This window comes from Gavia stellata, chromosome 8 (assembly GCF_030936135.1).
Source record: "Gavia stellata isolate bGavSte3 chromosome 8, bGavSte3.hap2, whole genome shotgun sequence".
NCBI lineage: Eukaryota > Metazoa > Chordata > Aves > Gaviiformes > Gaviidae > Gavia > Gavia stellata.
The window spans coordinates 15016512-15037489 of NC_082601.1; the positions used below are offsets into that span (position 1 = coordinate 15016512).

General features: G+C 46.8%; 1 protein-coding gene across 2 annotated transcripts in view; it reads right to left on the bottom strand.

Moving 5' to 3' along the window:
• Positions 1-728: 728 nt before the first annotated feature.
• Positions 729-20978, bottom strand: part of MRAS (muscle RAS oncogene homolog) — a 39683-nt gene continuing 19433 nt past the window's right edge. The window contains exons 2-6 of one of the 2 annotated variants that reach the window (XM_059820093.1): positions 17904-18114; positions 8883-9036; positions 5469-5568; positions 4100-4179; positions 729-980 (exon numbers count right to left, since the gene is read on the bottom strand). In XM_059820093.1, coding sequence (XP_059676076.1) covers positions 881-980; positions 4100-4179; positions 5469-5568; positions 8883-9036; positions 17904-18096 — 627 coding nt within the window. In that variant the 5' untranslated portion in view covers positions 18097-18114 and the 3' untranslated portion in view covers positions 729-880. Of the gene's footprint in view, positions 981-4099; positions 4180-5468; positions 5569-8882; positions 9037-17903; positions 18118-20978 lie in introns of both variants that reach the window. The other variant, XM_059820094.1, reaches the window with a different exon arrangement.

Sequence of the window (20978 nt, forward strand, 5' to 3'; positions counted from 1 at the left end):
CTTCCTCTCTCCTTTTCACCCCCTAAAAGATGACATACCCTTCCATTTGTAAATTACTTTAATTTAAATACTTCCAGGTTAACAAAACGTCTTAACTTTGACATGCCCCAAATTACAAAACAGAAACAAAACCTCTTGACAAAGGGTAAGAAAAAAAAATAATCCAAGCCCAAACCTCCTTTCCTAAGCTGGAGTTTATGGTCTGTGAGCTGGCTGCCCTCCAGAGTCTGACACAATGTCTGGAGCACCCAGAGCAGCTGGAATTCATTTTCTTCCTCCAAATCTATGCACTTTCATATGAAGTCGTGTTTTGGCACTGCCGCATAAGAGAGAGTTCAGTGCAAAAAATCTAACCCTGGCCGTGTTTCTTTGCAACCCAACGCTTGCTGAGCAAACAACGAAAAAGGAGAAGAGGACGAAAAAAAAAAATTAGAGAAAGAAAAGAAAAGCCCTTTCCCTTCCCCCACGCATACACAGACGACTGTACCAAACAGGGGGGCTATTCATGGCTGTTCAGAAATGGGCCACAAGGAGAAATGTTTGCAGATAAAACCAACACTTTTTTTTTCTTCCCTTTTTTTTTTTTTTTTAAATAAACATCATGGAGGCCCCTGGAAGGCGCTGGGGATGTTCAAGAGTCGAGGTCCTGCTGATCCCTTCTGCCTCCCATTTGCACGGCTCCCACGCCAGCCCCAACACGCAGTCCCCTCTGGGGGGTCCGGACCCCGTCCAGCCGCCTCCTCCGAGCCTCAGCCGCCGTGGGGAGCCCGAGGGGGCAGCGGGGCCGTGCGGGCATCGCGCTGCTGCTCCTCGCCTGGGTTAGCAGTGGGTCAAGGGAGGAGGAGGAGGGAGGCATCCAAGGCACTCCCATGTGGTCCCATCACAAAATCACGCACTGGAGTTTGTGGGAGCCCGTGGCTCTGTCCCCTCGCCATTTGGTCTTTTTCTTCTTCTTCTGGCTTTTCTCTGGGATCTGCTGCCTGTTTTGGGAGACAGAGAGGAAAATAAGCAGGTGAGACAACAAGCAACAACTGGGCTGGGTTGGACGTCAGCACCCAGAGCCCTGGGCAGCCAGCAGAAAGGCATCTTGGGGTGAATATGTATATTTGCATATACATCTCCGTATATATCTCCACATACCCTTCCAGCACCACGTGGCTTTTCATGCCACACAGCTAACAAGACAACCACCTCCATTTTTAAGGAAGGAGGAAAGAAGCCATAAGCAAACATTAAGGCTAACGGCAGGGATGTATGTCCTGCCAGGGCACTGTGCCTCAGGTTGCCCTGGGTGAACTGCTGCCTCCTCCCCTGCCAGGGGGCTGCTCTGGGAAACAGGGGTGCTCCAAGCAATGCAACACCATCCATCACACTGCTGCCAACGCTCATTAGGGAAGAGGATGAAAGAGATACAGGGTGCACAGAGAAATAAACCCTGCTGGAAAGATTTGCTTTCAGCTGGCATTGCCCTTAGCCCGCTGCACTGTTGTGGACTTGGTTATGGAGGAGGGTTCAAAAACAGTAATGAAAAAACGGAGTCTGCTGCCAGTGGGGCACGGAGCACGGAGAGCGAGCTGACCCCAGAAAGATGTCCCTGGCTGTCTGAAGTCACAGCCACCAGAAACACGCAGCTGAGAGAGAGCACTCCTGCGCTGCGCCCCAGCAGCCCCCAGCAGTCAGGTGGGTTGTGAGCAACCTCTAAAATGTGATGTTGAGGGCTTCTCCCTTTTCAATAAGATGAGGCATTGCCCAAATGCCTGTTTGCAACTGTACCTGTTTGCAGCAGCCACTCAGCTAGCCCAGAGGTGCAAATCCAACAGAAGAAGGCTTTAGTTCAAACACCCGACAGGCAGCCCATAGACTTAGATTTTATTGCAAGATAAACCATACCAACACCAGCAGCTTCCATAGATTCAAACAGTGTCTAAATAACCAACCAACCTGGGTTTGAACAGTTCAAACCCAGCCTCTTTGCTATGTAATATGCCAGGCACTAAACTGAGTGTTTAGATCAAGTTATCCAGACCAGGATGAGACATAACTGGGGCTTCATTTGGTGTTTTTCTTACAGCTTCAGCTCCCAAATGCTTGCAATCATCTGAAAAACTCAGTTTTGACGAAAAAGATTTTTTTTTCAGCAAGTATGAAGGCTGGAGGCATGAAAAACATAAAACTTTAAAGCTCAAAAGCTAGAAAGCTGAAATAAAAAAATACTTTACAGTTAATTTGGCTAAACACTAAGCAGCCGCAAGCTGTTCACAGTGTTCTGGAACTGTTTTAGAGATCCAGAAAACCATGTCCCGCGCTTGCTCAAGATTTCTGCTGTGACAGTCCTTGTATATGCACTGCTGCAGCATAAAAGGGATATCAGGAAATTTAAAAGATCTATCGGGCAGACTCAACCACCCCACTCCTTTCTGGATTACTTCCAGACAACAGTTTCTTGCATGAAGCTAAATAAACTGGGAATCAGCCAGGTGCAAGGAGCACAAACAGTGCCAACCCTGAACGAGTGTCCTCACCCTGCAAACTTACAGGGGCTCTGAGGAGCCTCTACATTTGTAAAGCACTCCAGGAATGACAGAGTTATTAGGCAGGTGTAAGTCTAAATTTTATTTGGAAAAGCTCACTTAAAAAAAGAAAAGCAATGCTTGGTGGGTGATGCCATCCTATGGCTGCAGACAGTCTGCAACGTCCAAAGACCGAGCGAAGCTGCTTTGTGGCAAATGACCAGCTAGATCACACAGCATCTCTCTGCTCTCCGACTGAACCCAAGTTCAAGCCTTTGTGAGCATCTGTGGTGCTCTTGATGCCACAGAAGGTCTCACCTGGCTGGCAACAACCTTCACGGTAACTACTCAGGGAACTGAGGTACATGACCTATTTTTGAGGTTATGGAGTGCATTTTCAGGGCTTGAACTTAGTGATGTCGCATTACAACACTCCTTCCAGCCTGTCCCTGTCTGGATTCATGTTATGTAGAAAAAACAAACAGCCTCACCATCTGTGTGGGTTTTTTTTCCAGAGTAGAATAGATGGTGGGAAGAGATCCCTGTAACACGAAAGTAATATCGAGCCAGCTAACGCTGAGTTACGGAACAGTTGGGAAATAGTCTGGGACATATCCAACTCAGCTCTGTAGTTCTCCAAAGGCTTTCTGCCCCCTGCTTTTGAGACATGTGGGAAGAGTGGGCAGTACCATCTGCTTTTGATGGAGGCTGACTCGAGGCTGCGCTAAGATATTCACAAGTACAGATACGCTGTGAATAAATGCCTCATGGTTTAATTGCCGAGCGAGGCACTTTGACTGCACGGTGGGGAGGAGCATGATTTCAGCTCAGCACCCTCACAAAACATGAAAAATGAGGGCCCAGAAAAATCTGGCAAACAACCTATGCCAGAAAAACAAATCTTATCAGAGAGATTTGAGGTTATCAGCCGAGACGCCGAGATGTGTGTGCAGCTCTTTTCCTGCAGAGCAGCCGAGATTTTGGAAGGCAGTCCCTCCCTGCCAGCAGCCAGAGCAGGGGTTTGCCCAGAGAGAAGGCGTTTGCCAAAGCGAGCAAAGGCAGCTCATGCCAAAACTGGGAACAAACCTCTGCAGTCTGAGGAGGAAACCTGTGGCTTAGCCATTAGGTCATGCTGTTTCTCATACAAAGCAGCTTAATTTTTCCATTTAGTGAGCAGAAAATGTTAGAAGTCACCTACAAAATAAGAATTTTGTAGAATTTTTTGCCAGTCCTTTTTAACCTCTGACAACACAAAGCTATGAAAACCCAAATTACTGGTCCAGAGCTTTTAACACTGGCCTTTTAAAGCTGATCATTATAGTAGGCTTTGCACTGTTCATTGAATAATTTATTTTCATCATGGCCACAGCTAGTTCTCAACCTGCCTAGCACAGATGTCCTGCAAGGTTAACTAAGTGCTAGTAACATCCCTATGCAGATACAGGACAAGAAAGTTTAATAAACCCCAGAAATCTCCCAACCAAACCACCTGGCCCCTGCTCCCCAAAACTTGGCTCCTGGCTGTCCGGGCCAGGACTCCTGCACGTCCCGTCCACAGGCAGTGAGCAAGTGAAGAGTTTGCAGCTTACCTTATTACCCTCACGAGATCATGGAAGGCCTTGTCAACGTTTAGAGGTGGGTCCTTGGCACTAGTTTCTATATAGGGAATCTGGAGGAGAGAAGTGTATTGTGAAAGAGATTAGTAACAGCCTCCATGTTGGTAGCAAACCAGTTTCAAAATGAAAAACCCTAAAGGCTGGAAAAATTGGGTGCTTAAGAGACCAGGGAAATACAGGTAAACAAAGTGTTGTCATGACACTGCTATCAACACCTTCATGCTCACAGCAAGGTCAGCGAGCGCTTACAAAAGGTCTGGAATAAGCACCAGGCAAACCAGCTGCTATCAGAGCTGCGGGTTTGGGAAAGAATAATCATAGACTTCATGTCGTCAGATGTTCTCTCCCTCTAAGCTGTGCTAGCAGACATGAAAATAGCCGAAGGTTGTTGAAAGATGAACACTTGCCAAAAATTCTTGCTTGCCACATTTTATTAGGACTACTGCATGAATATTTCATGACTACAATTCCCCTTCAGTGTAAAATGATCTTCTCCTTCAAAGTCTGACAGCCAGATGGGGCCTCCTAGAGTGCTTGTCCAGCATGCTGGCAGAGTTATAAAACTGCCTCTGATAAGGTATTTTTGTACATGGCCTTTTCCAAAGCGTGTGTGTACAGATGGGTGCAACATGTTGCAGTTTAGGTGTGCTGGCTCCTACAGAAATGAGCTTCCTTGAGGAGGGAGTGAACCTGCCCTGCCAAACTCCCATCGTGGCTTGTTTAAAAACACCCCGCAGTTTGCCGTTTAGGCACAGCAAGCTGCCAAGAAGTCTCAGGCTTGTTTGCCTTTACCTTTCCATTCAGTTCCTCCTACAGGAGTTGTTGCCTCCCTCTGGGTACTCAGGGCTGATGGCATTTAGAGGTGATTAGTGGAGCATCATGTCATCTACACTCATCCAAGACCAATTTCTGAGGCTAAACTATAGCATGAATAATGCAGAGCTAAGATGCTGGGCCAGATTTATATAAGCTTAACAACTCTGTAACTTCATTATATTTAACAAGCTCACTTCCTACGGACACCTGGGTGTACTTCCTAATGCCTGACTCTGCCTTTTCACTCCAGGAGGGTGCACCTTCTTCCCTCATTTCGTGTTTCTCACCACTTGCACGTGGTTTCGTGATGGCCACAGCTTTGCTACAGCCTGATGTACACCAGGGGCTCTAGTTTCAATGATGAATTGGCCCTACTGAAAAGAAACTACTCTGTAGTAGTTGAAAATGTAATTGCAAATGTTAGATTGTAAGAGAAATGCTTTATTTCAGCTCCAAATGAGTAGGAAATTCAATTCTGAATGCCTGTAATGGGACAAGAACCAATTAAACAATCCCACAAACTTACATTATGTTTTGTTGCCATTTCTCTTCCCTGTTCTCTTGTAATTTTCCGTAAATGCATTAGATCAACCTTGTTTGCCACCAAAATCATTGGAAAGGACTCTCTGGAAAAAATCAAAACCACCACCCAATTATTAGCAAACTACAGTAAAAAATGCTGAACATAAGTTTCACTTTCTGATGCTGACATCATCTAATGTTTTCAGCTACAGACATACCACATACGTGTAAAGAAATATAAAGAAAGACCAAATGAACACACATTAGCCCCTAGACTGTAAAAATTTACTTGACAAGTTGCATGCATGCATACATTCATTCTTATTTGCAGGCACTTCAGGGACTTTGTGTCATTGTTTTTGCAATGCCTGATAATACCTAAGGCTGAAGATGCAACTAGATTAAGAACTAGAGAATTAGTCAGGAAATCAACTGAGACATAGAGACAGATCTTGAACAGGTGAACGGGACTCTTTTGTAACAGTTAAGGCATCTCAGTAACCACGTATCTTGGCAGCTGCTAATCATTGCAAGGCACTGAGCTATGTTGGAGGAACTGGTCACTTCATGTCCTGGTGGAGACTCATCCACTGAGAGCAACCATGGGGAAAGAAAAGATGGACTCTGGGAGAGCTGGCACTTCATGGGGGCACCTCATGCGGGAGAAAATGACTGGGGGAAAAGATCCCCATTAGTTGTTACCCCATGACAAATTAAAAGACTGGCAGTGGTAGCTGGAAGGATGCTGGAGGGAATCGCAGAGTTTTCCTAAGTTTCCAGATGCTATTACCTGTTTCTAACCCCAGAACAAAAACCTGATGAACAAAGGTTCCTTTGTACCAAACCCATCTACCTCAGTAATAATACTCAGTATTTCTTTAACTTTACAGGGCATGTAAGTGACTGTCTTCAGCCACTGCCTGAGAAGAGACCCATCTATCCACAGCACATCCAGTGCAAGGCTCTCCTGACGAGGTGTGTGGGTCAGGCTCTTCCCCAGTAGAAATCCCTGTAGCTCCAGTGACTAAACCGAATGGAGCCAGCTTGTGCCACAGGCGGTCCTGGCAGTGCGGCTGCTGCCCACCCCACCCCACCTCCCATACAGGAGCCTCTCCTCCGGCTGCATGGCACAGAGAGCAAAGTCGTGCTGCAGGGCCTTTACCCACTCCTAGGATGGAGGAGGTCCCTTCTGATAATTGACAGTTACTGCAGTATTATTTTCTTATATTTAACTTTAAACCCTTCTAAAATGATTGCAGTGTTCTCTGCTGTAAGGGAGCTGATTTTATTGGGGTAAGGAGCAGCTGGCTATACTCATTTCTGCATAAAACACTTCCCTGACTAACTCTGGATTTTCAAACAGCGTTTCTGTGTCATTTTTCATCAAGACGATAAGGGATCCGGCTTCTCTCTGGCACATTGCCCCATTGCTCTGGCTGGAAAAATACCGTACTGCACTCCACATTTTAAATGAGTCTTACAGTTATTCATTCCGATAATGTGGCTTTGATTTAATTTTAATACCTGAGCATTGATATATCTTGACTCTGATCATTCTGGAGCAAAACACTTGCTTGTCTGGATTATTTGATTCCTTTTTGGCTTGCAGCACATTGATAAGAAGGGATTACATTTGGACGGTATCTCATTTGCCTTGTTTACATCAGGCATAAAACTCTACAGGGACTTTGTTCCCTGTTGTAAGCTGTATGATTGCTAGTTGGACAAAGCTACTATAGTTGTAAGTTTTACTGTAATGAAGGTTATGGAAAGAAACAGGAGGAAGGCTTTGAACAGCTCTGCTAACAGGGCAGTCTGCAATTCCTTTGGATTTTAAGTTGCCAAAACTGACTGCTAGCTTGAAAACCAGGGCGATGCTCTGCTCCCAGCTACCTGCGGGTCTGGCAGGACGGTTTCTTTACTCACACTGCTCCTATTGCTGTGATTTTCTGAACAAGCTCAGGTTTTGGACGAAGCGTTAAACTCCTCGTGCTCTGCGCTTCGGTGGCGTTGAGTGGGGAAACAAAAACAACCTCACCAGCCTGTTTCACTTCCTGCTTCTCACACGCCGGCCGCAGTGTTTGCACAGTGTACGGAGGGGTAGAAGTTTCAGTCCAGAGCAAAACAATGCATACCCCGTCTTATTTTCACAAAGTTAAATTAGATAAAACCGACATCGGTTTGGGGCAGGTTACAGGAAACGCTGTCGCATCTTCTTCAGCTTTTAGAAACAGATTTAATTTGCCCCAAGCTGAGCTGGCAGTGAAGAAAAGACTGTCGTGATCTGGGAGGCAGACTGAGTGACTGACATTCTTCTTCATTTAGATGAAATCAAGGGGTGGTTTTTCCTTTACTTTTCACTCTTGTGGGCTCTGCTTTGGATGCTTTACTGGAAGAGCTGTCAGCTGTGAACCTCACATGATACGAGTCCACCCTTCCTGTGGGGAAGTTATTCAGAGCTGCGAAAGGAAGCCAGCAACGAGGCCCGAACCCTCTGGTGGCTTTTCTTGATGACTTCCATGATTAAAAGCCATTATGAATGGAAAAACTAAGTGTTTCAAAGCTGCAGACACATAAGGGCTTGATTCACACCCCACCCAGTGAGGATGGATTCATTACCTCTTGAACTGGGATGGGAAGAGGGAGTTATCTCAGAGATAAAACCCTGGCAGCTTCCCCTCACTCTGTCAGGACACATTTGCTTACCACGATTAAACCCTCAGCGCTACCGTCTCCCACACATGCACAAGGAGGGGAGTGGGTGACCTCTCTTGCTTTCTCCCCAGTCACGCAGAGATGTTTTATTCATTGAAAATGGTTGCTGCAGAGCATGATGCATTAACTGCATTACACCCCGGGTAAGAAACACAGTTCCTCCAGACGTGAGGCATTTTCCCCTTCAAGACACTTGGTCACAGACCCATATCACGCAGGACCTTCTAAGGTTTGTTTGGCACAAACTGAAGCCGGGGAAGGGAGGATGCTGCCAGGACACACAAAAGGATTAGGGCTGAACGAACACTTGCTGACTCCCTGCTGGTGTTCCTAAAGTGCCAGCACTGTGCACAAAGCATCCTTCTCCCTCTTCAGAGCCAAACGGGTTACCTTCAAAGGTGTCTGCCTTTCTCACACAGACAGTTCTGGCTGGAGTTTCTCCCTTCCAGACCCATTTTCACTCCATCATAACACTACTGAACTTTTCCAGGTTGAAAGCACAAGACGCTTACCAGAAAAGGTAAAATACTTCTTACTCCTCCTATTTAGGTCTACAAACCCCTACAGAGCATGCAAGGATTTGCCCCGGGACACCCAGGAGGCAAAAGGCAGGGCAAGACGTGCAACTGCCCCCACGGCACAGCCTCCAGAGCGGCGGGAGGGGGATCAGGCAGCGCCCAGCGCCTGGCTCCATGGCACCCACCTGTCCTTGACCCTGAGGATCAGCTGGTGGAACCGGTCCACGTGCTCGAAGCTAGCCTTGTCCGTCACCGAGTAGACTATAAGGAAACCATCTCCAGTCCTCATGTACTGCTCCCGCATTGCGCTGAACTCCTCTTGGCCTGCAGTATCCAGAACTAGGACAGAAGAGACGAAGGTTTTTAGTTAGTGTGCCTCACAGGGGGTCCCATCAGCTACATCATGGACCACATGCGGAGCAAGCTACGCCAACGTTCTGGGTAAACACCACATACTGACGAACATCATCAATGCCAATTCCTGGGCCCCAGCTTTGTACACTGCCAGAATTTTGACTGGCAGGAAGAGGGTACATAGGGAGTTTATCAGTTTAGGCTATGCCAGTACAAACGTGGTGTGAGCTCAAAATACATCAGCTGCTCAGAAGTAATAGTCCTAATGCATCGTTATATCCCAGAGGCAAACGCGGGACCTTTATGACAACTGGGAATATCTTCACGTCCCAGTCAACTGGGCTGGGTGGGAAAACTGTTTCCACCTCCGCTGTACAGCCACAGCGTTAGCATCTGCTGCCCACGAGTGATGGGGAAAGCCCAGGGCACTGGTGGATGGAGGCTGTGGCAGGAGTGTACTGCTGACAGAGCATCAGGGCTTGATACGGGTTTTTCTAGTCTGAGCAGGCCCACAGTCCTAGCAAGATGATCGCTGTAGGGGTAAGTACTCAGGCTGCCCTGATTTCCAGATGGGGCCAGGATAAAGCCCACTTTGCTGCCGGTGTTACTTGCAGAATCAGCACGGGTGGCCACCGGCGGATATGCTGCATGTCACAGCGCACCCCACAAGCCAGCCCACGCTTTCACTATGTCTGGAGGAAAGGCAGCTATGCTGGAGGACCTGGAGACCTTACTTGGTGATGGCAAGCCCTTTAAAGCCTTCAGCCTCATTCGTTCGCCTGCCCTAGCTGGTCTTGAATGCCTGTTTCCAGGGGCCTTTAAGGTGAAAAGAGCTTCTAGGCTCTTGCAGAGACCCTGAGATTTAGGCTTGTTTGCTGAGTGGCTGGAGCTTGCTGGAAAGTCACAGGTGTCTTTTCATAGCCTTTTATCCTGCTCCTCTCCTCTAAATCTAGGAAACAAGGGTCTCAGCTCAAAGGCATCCAGGCTATTCTTAAGGACTGTACAAAAAAGAAGAAAAAGAAAAAAGACAAACAACCCAAAGACACTGCATGTGCTGGTGAATTTCTATGCCCTGGGCAGAATTGCTACCATGGAATAAGGCCAGGGCTACGTGGCTAGGACGGAAGAGGAAATCAATCCTTCCTACCCACCCAGCCTGTAAGGAGAGGTTGGGCTGCCCTCGTCTGACTCCTGCACCAGCTGGACATGATGTCAGGGCAGGGCTGAGAGCTGTCAACCAACAAATGCATGCAAACACACACTCCTCCTCCCCAACACACCCCCCCAACTTGTGGTGGAGTGGGACAGCTTCTCGCAGGGGACCGGAGCCTCCTGCCCTCCCTCCCCCTGACACGGGCAAGGTGCCCGAGCACAAGCCGTGGGCAGGAAGGTGGAGATGGATGTGCCGTATCCTGCATGGTAATTTGCTTAGGGACTTCCCCTTGCTCTGGCATATTTGCAAACCTCCCATGAAACACATGAGGAGCACCCAGCTCTGCTCTTGCACCCATCAACCCACCCCCAGCTGCTGCCTCTCCAAACCTTTCCATCTCCGGCGAGAGGGCAGGGGATGAGCCCTGCGGCGTTGCTGGGAGGACACCCAAGGGACAGCACGGGGCTGTGCTCCTGCCACTCCTACCTCACCTGGATCTTGGCCACAGCATCATGCTAAACACAGGCAAAGCTGCTGTGTCAGCAGCTGCTATTTAAAGGGAATTCACTTGCAGCATTTGTAGAAAGGCGAGCAAGTCCAGGCAGCATTTAAAATGGCACTTTGGAAATGCAAGTAAGAGACATGCAGCAGTGAAGGTTAAGGTTAATGTCAGATGGGTTATTCATGCAAAATTAAGCATCATGTGGTTGGCCAGAGAAAGTCTTTGGTTTAATTTTAAATGTGCTCTTAAAGACACCGCGCACCCCACCCCCCCACCCCGCCACCACCCCATGCAAACAGTTCTGTGCTACATGAATTGTAAACAATCAGAGCAGAGAGCATGGTCTGGATCCTTTGTAGGCAGGACGGGACCACATCCTGGAAAGCATCAGCACTGAAAAAGGGCCAGATGCAAGCAGCTTTGCTTCTTGTGGCATAAGAGCTTCAAGACGACTCTTATCTACAGAAATGGGAAAGTAGCAGGGAGAAACCTTGAGAAGGTGAAACTGGGACGGTGATTTGACTGGCTTCCCAAAGGGGTGGGAGATTTAGGATGTTAACCAGCATTTGTCTTCTTTTAAAATTCCCGTTTCTGTAGACAGGATGCCAGAAGACATAGAAATAATCATGAGCAGAGAACTGCGAGCTCTCTCTTCCCCTGGTACACTTAAAACCAGCAGTTGCCTCTTACTGGCAGTTGCCCCACTGGCAGCGCATAAAAGCCAATGTGGAAACAAGGCTGGACCAAAGCACAGCGGGTTTCCCCTACCTCATTCTTCCAAGAACTGAAATCAGATTCATAGGCTGTGCAGGCACACGGTCAGGGACTTCCAACAGCAAACTTGGTGAAGTTCCCACAAACTTGACCAAAGAAGCAGCAAGGAGCGTTAACAAAAGCGTTTAGATGAAGAGCGAGGGGAGAGAAGCCAAGGAATATGTCTGACGTAGGAGCAGACATCCAAAGAGGGCAAAGTCATTATACAGAGCTATCATGCAATCAGCCGGAGACTCAACTAAGAGCAATTAGGCTGTGAGAGCCCAGCAGGAAGGTCTCTTGCTTCGCAGGTAAGAGGTTGCTCAGCAAAGAGATGCCCTTTTCCACTTTCCAGTGGATGTGACACCAACTGTTGTGATGAACTCCTTGCTAATTGAGTCCTGCCCCCTTAGAGCTCTACACACCATTTTTTCTGTGAATCCTGATGGGTTAGGCAAGAGTGCGGCTGCTTAGAGAGCACTTCTGAGCAGACACGGGAGCTCAGGAATACACAGGAAGTTGTTGCCAAAACCAGAAGGACTTGGTGCTTCCAGGTATTTTACGTGGCAATGTCTCTGCAAGTGACAGTGCTCTGAGTGCCTATCCAGAGACACAGGCATGTAATCTAAGCCACAGGCTGAGACACGCTATGAAATCTAAGTCACAGCATTGGTTTTTCTAGAGTCCAGGCTGGATTCAGTTCAGATTCAAACACAGCCTTCCGAGCCTTCGGAAAGTTCAGATCTGGTTGTGCAGGTGAGTTCTTCTTCTCTTTTCAACCCAGGCAAAATTCCCTTCTACATCTTTATCTTTACATTGCTGGGCAGCTAGGTGTATAAGTCAACTCAAAAGAGTTTCTCCACTGTCTGTGGCATCTAAGGGGCCAAAGATGACCAGATAGGCAGGTTAAACCCATTTTCTAGCCTTCAGCCCTTGGGATGCACTGCCCAAATCAGACACCGGTGGCCCATTCCAAGCAGTGACTGCACATTGCTGCAGCCAGTCCTGAAAGCAGCTCAACGTGGCTCTTGGATCACCTTGCCTTCCAGCATCCAGAAGAGTGGCTGCACACCATGAAGCTCAGGGACAGGATGCAGCTGTTTGTGCCTACCTTGATCTCATGCTTGGGAAGGTGAACACAATGTGTACGATTTGATTTTTGCAAGCAGTCTCCAGTGAAATCCCTTTGGCTACATACGTCCAGCATATGTGCAAGCCTTTAAGGAGGTGGGGTGGGTCAGCAGGCAGAATCTTCATCTTCCTTCCATCAGCAGCGCGGTAGGAGAGGGCAGCCCCCCTCAGACATTGGCTTCAGCTGAGGAATTGGTACTCCAGGTGCTGAGCAGATGGGGTGCAGGGGCCACGGCTTATGTTCTGTATTCCCACACCCCAAGTCACCCTGAAGAGGTATGAGGTGCCCATGCTGTGCACAAGGCGAGGTAGGTGCTTCACTTGGTCACTCTAATGCTTCTGCTCCTTCTCAGATACAGCCACACTGTCCCCGGCATGAGAGCTTTCCTCAGGGAAAAACACATGATGGAGAAACAGTGGGGCTTTTATGAGCCCTTCTTCTGTGCCCTGAACTAAATACACAGATGTTATAACATGGAAAACCCGAGTACTTGAATTCTTGCCCTTTCTTTAAGGAAAAAGAAAAGAGGGATCTTCAGAAGAAAGGCCTCCACATCAATAAACAGAATAAAGATGCGAGTCCTTAAAGGAGCTCTTTCTCTAACAAAGTGCAAGTATTCAAAGCCTTGTGTTTTCCATGTTGCAACATCAAAATTTTCCTGGCAGGAAAAAAATCCCCACAACCCAAGACAAAAAACCCTCTTTCAAGGTTGCAAAATCCCAGCAATTAAGGGAGGGAAAATACTGTACACACAAATAAAAGAATGAAAGTACAAACTTAACTTGAATTTTAGTTCTTTCAATGACGCTACCCAAAGTGTAAATAAAAAAAAGAAAGTGAGCTGCAAACCAACCCTTCTGCCTGCAAGTCTGAAGTGACCTTTGATCTCCCCTGGCCTCCTGGCTGAATTGTTCCCAAGCTTCCTGAGAAGAAAAGCAGAAAAGCAGACAGCCTGTCCTGGGATGACTAGCAACAAAAACCTTTGGCAAAAAGGGATGCATGGGAGACATGGGAGGAAAGGGCAGAGAGGAAGCCCGGGGGAAGGAACGGTGCTTGGTGTTACTCCACGGGGGTGCACACCAGGGCTGTGCAGGTCCAGCCCAGCGCAAGGGCATCCAGGGATTGAGAGGGGACTTGGGAAGAAGAGAAATAAAATGGAAAACTGAAGCACAGGAGTAGGAAGACAACTTCTAAGCAGTAAGAGTTTCATCTATATCATACCAGCGGAAGGAAAGGGAAGAGGAGGGAGACCACAGCCTCTTTTCACCCAACACACAGGCACAATTCCTTGCTTTGCTGGTACCAATTGGCACAGCCCTACTGACAGCTAAGGGTTTAGCCCAATTCATCAGCGTGCCCAAGCCATGTCCTTGGGGCCATCTCTTCCTCTCCTCTTCCTCACTGCCTTTTTATCGCTGTATGTTTTATGAGCCATAAGGAATTTTGAACCATTGGGAATTTTTTGCCATATTAAGGTATTCCGCTTTTGGCTTCATGCCCAGATTAACAATTCCAGACTGGCATTTTGCAGCCACACCAAAAGAAATCCTCTGCTAATTGCTAAGTTAGCCTGCACACAGAAAGGAGTGTACAAAATTAATGATAGCAACTCAATTGGAGCAACAGCTAATCAAAGCAGATTAACCCTGGCCCCCACTTAATTCTGACCTGATACGTCTATACGGCACCTGCGTGTGAATGCATTTAACCAAGCACATCACCGTTTAACCAAGCACATCACCGTCCTGATTTCCGTATGTACAGCAGGGAATAAACGAAGATAACAGATGCAGAGAAAATTGGAGGTTGATCTTAAAGCCTCGTTGGAGTGAAACTAAAAAACTGAAAAAATGGGCTAGCCACAAATTGCCTGTGCATCCCTTATTCAGCTTAAGTGCCCTGTTCCACTCTACAACACTTGTCCTGCAAACGCTGCATTGATGGTCTTATAAAGCTGGCGTAAGGTCAACAATAAAGCATTTTTGTGTAGTGTTGGACTTGAACACACCAAGCACAGGTCCCACAATCTTCTAGGAGGCAGGGAACTATCATAGACTCTTCTTTGGTAAGAAAATAGACACAAAGCCAGAGAGCAAATATGTAAAATTAGAGTTTGAACATAGGTTTGGTTCCAAAGTTTAAAATCTGAAATAAAAGCCTATTCCATTTTAAGTCTACTTTCAGTGAGACATTTCAGCAAAGGAAAAAAATGCAAGTCAAACATTTTATCACGCTGCCAGCTTGTGCTATTGAATAAATGTGGGTGGAGGTCTTCATGGAGGGAAGCCAAATGCTTTATGCAAGCTGGCTAGCACAAGGGGTTTTTTTACAACATAATGGTGGTGCAGATACCAAATGCTAGAGATGCTTTGTACAGAACTGCTCAGGCAACAGCCTGGAACAGGATGGGCTGTGTTTTCTTTTTTTTTTTTTTTAATTAAGTTGTTGGATGCCAATGTATTTGGCTTTGTTTTTAGGAACTGTTTCTGCAAACTTAGAAACTCATGGAGCACCTCACACTATGTACTCACTTGGTAGTCTCATCTTCTAAAACTAGTTTCTATTTTGGGGGAGGGCAGCTCCTTCTCTCCACCAATCACTGCACAAAACATCAGCTTGTAAAGGATTTGGCCATAACGGACAACTGCAAAGTCCAGAATTTATCATGAGGTATCTTTACCCTTCCTATCATGTTTGTCCCTAATTTTATACCGTAAGTGATTCACGCAACCACATGTAACCACAATAAGAGCAGCTGTCCAAGTATATGGTGACCTCTGAGAATGGCCTAGGTCCAAAGCCTATGATAGAAAGCTGTAGCAGAAGACACATGCAATAATCAGTCTTTATGCCCTGTTTCTACTCGGCAGATGGCAAAGGTTCACATGCTTTTCCAAGCAAGAATATTGCCTTTCTTCCAAAATTCTGATTGTTCAAAGTCTCAAGCAGTAAGAAAGAGAAGGAGAAGCTGCAGTTTCACTTCTGTGGCTGCAAGGCATCTGTGGGCACACGAACTCTGAAAGTCAGGGATTTCCAACATGCCATTCAAGGCCACATCTGAATTCAGTTCAGCCCAAGTACAGCCACTGAACTCCACCTGAGCTAAAGAAAGGCTTTTCAATAGAATCATAGAATCATTTAGGTTGGAAAAGATCCTTAAGATCATTGAGTCCAATCATAAACGTAACACTAGCAAGTCCACCACTAAACCATTTCCCTAAGCGCCACATATATATGTGCGCTTACAAGCACACACAGTTCCTAATCTATTTTCCACTGAAAACACACAGAATCACAGAATCATTAAGGTTGGAAAAGACCTATAAGATCATCAAGTCCAACACCTAAACCATGCCCACTAAACCATGTCCCACAGTGCAACATCCACATGTTCCTTGAACCCCTCCGATGATGGTGACTCCACCACCTCCTTGGGCAGCCTGTTCCAATACTTCACCACTCTTGCAGTAAAGAAATTTTTCTTAATATCCAGCCTGAGCCTCCCCTGGCACAACTTGAGACCATTTCCTCTTGTCCTGTCGCTAGTCACTTGGGAGAAGAGACCAACACCCACCTCTCTGCAACCCCCTTTCAGGTAGTGGTAGAGAGCAATAAGATCTCCCCTCAGCCTCCTCTCCTCCAGACTGAACAACCCCAGTTCCCTCAGCCGCTCCTCATTAGACTTGTGCTCCAGACCCCTCAGCAGCTTCGTTGCCCTTCTCTGGACACACTCTCGTTGTTTCATTAAAACAAAGGGTTAAGTTCCTGCTTGTTGGAAAACAATCTCTTTCCTCACTCCCACCCAGGTCAGGGTTGTTTCTGTTTTTTTGACTAAACAAAAAATCCAAACATTCAGTGAAAGATGCCTTTTCTACTTCCAAATAACTTACAAAACCCAGGCTGTTTCAGCCAACACCAATGTGTACAGCAGCTGGTACTGTTATATCAGAACACAGGGCATACCAGTGAAGATAAAGGTTGCTCACTTTAGAGGGCTGGATTTTGGACTAAAAAGGAGGAATGGATTTCATTTACAGCAGGATTGGATTTTTCTTTTATACAACACTGGCATTTTAAAAATAAAGGTCCACAGGTACATTACGTGGTGGTTAATTGAGAGCAGGTATCTCTGATGCAGATGACAACAAGAGACACATTTGGGCACCGATTGTATCTGATAAATCCTTGAGAGTGCAACTAACATCTCAAGTTTCCAGACCAAGCTTATGGTCTTCACAGCAAACCCCACCACCCTCCACGTTCCACCACCCATGCCAATCCCCCAGTTTTCTGTCCTCGCACACCAATGCACATACAGAGACACCAAAGATCTTGAGCGCCTTCATGACAAGAGAATGGAGGTAGGAACTCACCGCAAGTGAGGTTAAGTTTAGTTCAGTTGTGTTAGTGGCCACATACATGCACTTAGGTAATTAAGGCACAAAATATTTGCTTGCTTTTACGTACTACCTAATTATTATATAAAGCCAAACAAAACTTGTAACATTTAACAGCAAGATTCCCCTTATGGCTGCGGTCAGTCTGTCTCTTGCAGCACAAACTATTAAGTTGCAGCTTTAGGTATTACAGGGCTTTTTCCTCACCTGTAGAATCAAGATTTTTTGGTTTTGGTTTTTTGGGGTTGGCTGGTTTGGTTTTTGTTTGTTGTTTGGGTTTTTTTTTGGGGGGGGTGTGTTTGTTTGTTTGTTTGTTTTTTAAAAAAAAAAAAGCAAGCAATTTTTCTTCAAAGAACTGAAAGATCTTGGTTACAGCAGCTCTCCAGGCTGGTACCCTACCCATGTTTAAATGAAACAGGTATCTAGGTACGAAAACATTATGCCTGAATGATGGGAGTTAAGAGGTGTTACAATTCTTCACTGTCAGTAAACGACAGTTTTGATGAAATGTTCTTTCTGATTATAACCCTCATTCAGTTACCCACTCACTGTTATTTCCCAGGGGATGAGCCTAACCACAATGAAGTATCATTAGCAATAGCCACCTCACAGTGCTATAATTTACCCTTCAGAGAAGCCTACCCCAAATGTCTATGATGATCCATAGGTTTTCACGCTCCTGCAAGAAACATTTCTGTGCAGAACTGGAACCAACGCAATGGGAAGCAGAAGCTTTGCTGAAGGTCAGCTGCAGACCACGCGCCGCAGCTCACAGGCCAGTTTGCAGCAAATTCCTGGCAGCCCACAGCAGGGTAGGAGGGACACAAGGACACAACGTGCTGTGGGGGGCACTGAGGTCTATTTGAGCTTATGCTCAGCTAGAAAGGAAGGGGACCACGAGAGCAGCTTGCTTACCATCAAGAATTGCCCATTGCCCGTCTATTTCTGTGTGCTTCAGGTAGGAGTCTTCAATAGTTGGGTCATAGTCTGGCACAAAAATCTTCTGGAAAAACTGAATGGTGAGAGCGCTCTTCCCCACGCCACCGTCTCCAACCACCACCAGCTTGTACGTGGGGAGGTTTTCGCTGGGAACGGCACTTGTAGCCATGCTTCCAGTGTGCTAAACCTGCTGGAGAAAGAGATCATCTCCGATCACTCGTTAGCAATGACGAGGGCAACATGCACAAGGCAACTTTCACCTGGTGCCAAAGAAGTGACGATGAAGGCTGTGCTCCAAGGCAGCATCCCAGGGGTTTTTCCTTGGCTTTACCCCCTCCCTGATGCACTCTGACAACCAAAGTCCTTTTGGACAGGAGCAGCAGCACCTACCCTCCCCAACAGCTCTACCGCAATCCAGACCCACCACTTAGAAATGCAGACAACCCCACCACTGTGGCTTGTTTACTCCTGCCTCGTCTACAAGGATCACTAATTGCCACCAAATGCGTGCGCAAAACTTTTATCATCTGAGTACCTTTACCACAGGGGCTGGGCCCCTGCAGCCATGCCAAAAACCACCCCGGGTCAACGCAGCTGTCAAGTTCCAGGTATTTACCAGTTGCCAGTGACCAAATCCCATTGAGAAGCCAGAGCCTTGCTACTCTTCACTGCTTAAACTGGGGTACCGCAAACATTAAATGGCATGTTACGTCCGGGGGCCAGATCTGCTGGCGGAACCAGAGGTGATGGATGAAACCCGAGTTAAAGACCCAGCGCTGGCTCCACTGGCAGACAAAAATGCACTTAGCTGCTTTCTTCTCCCTTGCTTTCAAGTTTGAGAAATAAAACCAAGGCGGCAGCAGGCCAGGAACAACAGGTGGGTTTTGTTTTGCTTTTTAAAAAAAAAACCCCCAAGCCTGCCATGGCAGGAAGGCTGGTTTCTGTGGCTGTGACACAGCCCGGAGAGCCAGGAGAGCAGCTTCCCCTGCAGTGTGGTGACACCTGTCCCCTCATCTCGGGTGAGCTGCGGAGGAACTGACTCTTCAAAGGAAGAGAAAAAAATTCACCGGCTGGAACTGGGCAACGGCACACGTGCGTGGAGAAAGGAGAAGAGGCAGCCATTGCTGACAGCAACCACTTATTTAAGAAGCAGCTGGGCGAAGGGTTCTGTATGTGCTGCAGAAGGCAGTGCCCTCCATCCGCCTGCTGCACAGGGGCAACAGTAACGCTCACTCAAATCACATGGGCAACGGGTGGCCATCTCCCAGATTTGAATGGCCACTGCATTTTCGGGGAGGTTCGTCAGACAGTAAAAAAAGTAAAATGAAATTAAAAAAAACATCCTAACAATTAGGCTCAAGAGAGGGAAGCTGATTTCCTTGGCATCAGTTTTCTTGATGCAAGCCGTACCGTACGGGAGCAGCTGTGGTGATGCTTTCTGCAGGCACCTGCTCCCATCTATTTTGGTTTTCCCATCCATTTTGGTTTTGCTTGTGCCTTTCTGGCTGCAGGCACTGGCTGGGGTCAGAGCTATAGTGGGATGAGGACCGATCTGGACTACCTGCTCTGGGGAAGTCTCCATAAACTGTTGGCATCCCCATCTGTATCCCCACTTCTGTACACAAGTTTTTGGAGGCTTCCCCAATAGCCATAGGGATTTTTCTTCATTCAGAAGAGGACTTCAGCTTCTTCCTTCTCAGAGACCACCGAGCAAGGCCGATGCGCTCGGTGCCGCAGCTGGCCCAGGGGGTGCTTAGGAGCCGAGACTGCAGGGCTGCTACGTGCACAGTGCAAGTTGAGCCACCAACTAATACCATTTTATTTCAGCCTATAGTATTGAATATTTTTTTCCCAGAAATTCTTTCATTTTGATATTTTCCAAACAAAACACTTTGGCTCTTTATTTCCAAAGAGGCCCAAAAGCCAATTTGGACCATTTTTCAAACAGACAAGAGCATAACCCCCCTAATGGTTTGATTTCCTATTGAAGAAGCTATCAGACTTCCAAGTTTATTTTCTAGTTTCTCTAGTGCCTTTCTCCTAAATCACCCTTTCAGTTTAATACAAATTACTGAACCATAAAGGCACTTGCTTGGGGATCCCTCATTCCTTACTGTGTACTGGAGACCCCATCCAGAGAAAGGACCTTTCACAGTCATTTCACAGCTCTACTAACCAGCTTTTCCCCCCACGACATACCCACCTTCCCATGCACGCGGGCAAGTGCATGAAAGGAGACAAAATAAAACCAGTTGTGAACATTCACACTTGAGTTTAAGTTTTACTTATGGGAAAAAGATCCTCCAGCCAAAGCAGCTGTATCTGAATTTGAGCTGTAATCTGAAATATAACACCCCAAAACATTTGTCGTCAGCAGGTGACCTGAGGCACGCTGTGAGAGCACCACGTAAACCAGAGTAATGCCCAAAGACAATATCAAGACAATGAAACGTGAGTGATTCACCCTATGTTTTTTCTGTCTACAAGGCAGGCATGAGAACAAGGTTTCCCTGCTATTTCTTGCCTCTGATCACCACACCATAATCCAACTAGTGCCAGCAGGACACAACTCTGGGAGTTACATTCCCACCTACAGTCACAGCTCAATGCCAAAAGAGAAAACCCCTCCATTTTTTAAATGAGGGAATCTCTTCTCCTCCATCCTCCCCAGCACCATGTTATATATGATGACAAGGTACAGCTTGTGCTTGAGGGACTTCTGCAAACGCAGGAATAACTTTGCATACGTGTAATCTGCATGTAGTGCAGGTTAAACGCCTTGACCCCTAATTAAGGTCATGTACCGTACATTTCTCCTTGAACCAAATGTATAGGAACTGTATTAGTTTCTCCTCTAAAAAGAAAACCTCATAGAGGGAGAGAGAGGGTGATCACAGCAGTGAGATCACTGAGGCTAATAACTATAAAGGCCTCTTGTCCAAGTTGAGACAAGCCAAAATTGTCAGAGCAAGAAGAAACATGATCAAATCTGCTTGTTTCTAAACTATCTTTGGAGAAATTCTTGAGAACGGCAAGAATTTCAACTGCAAG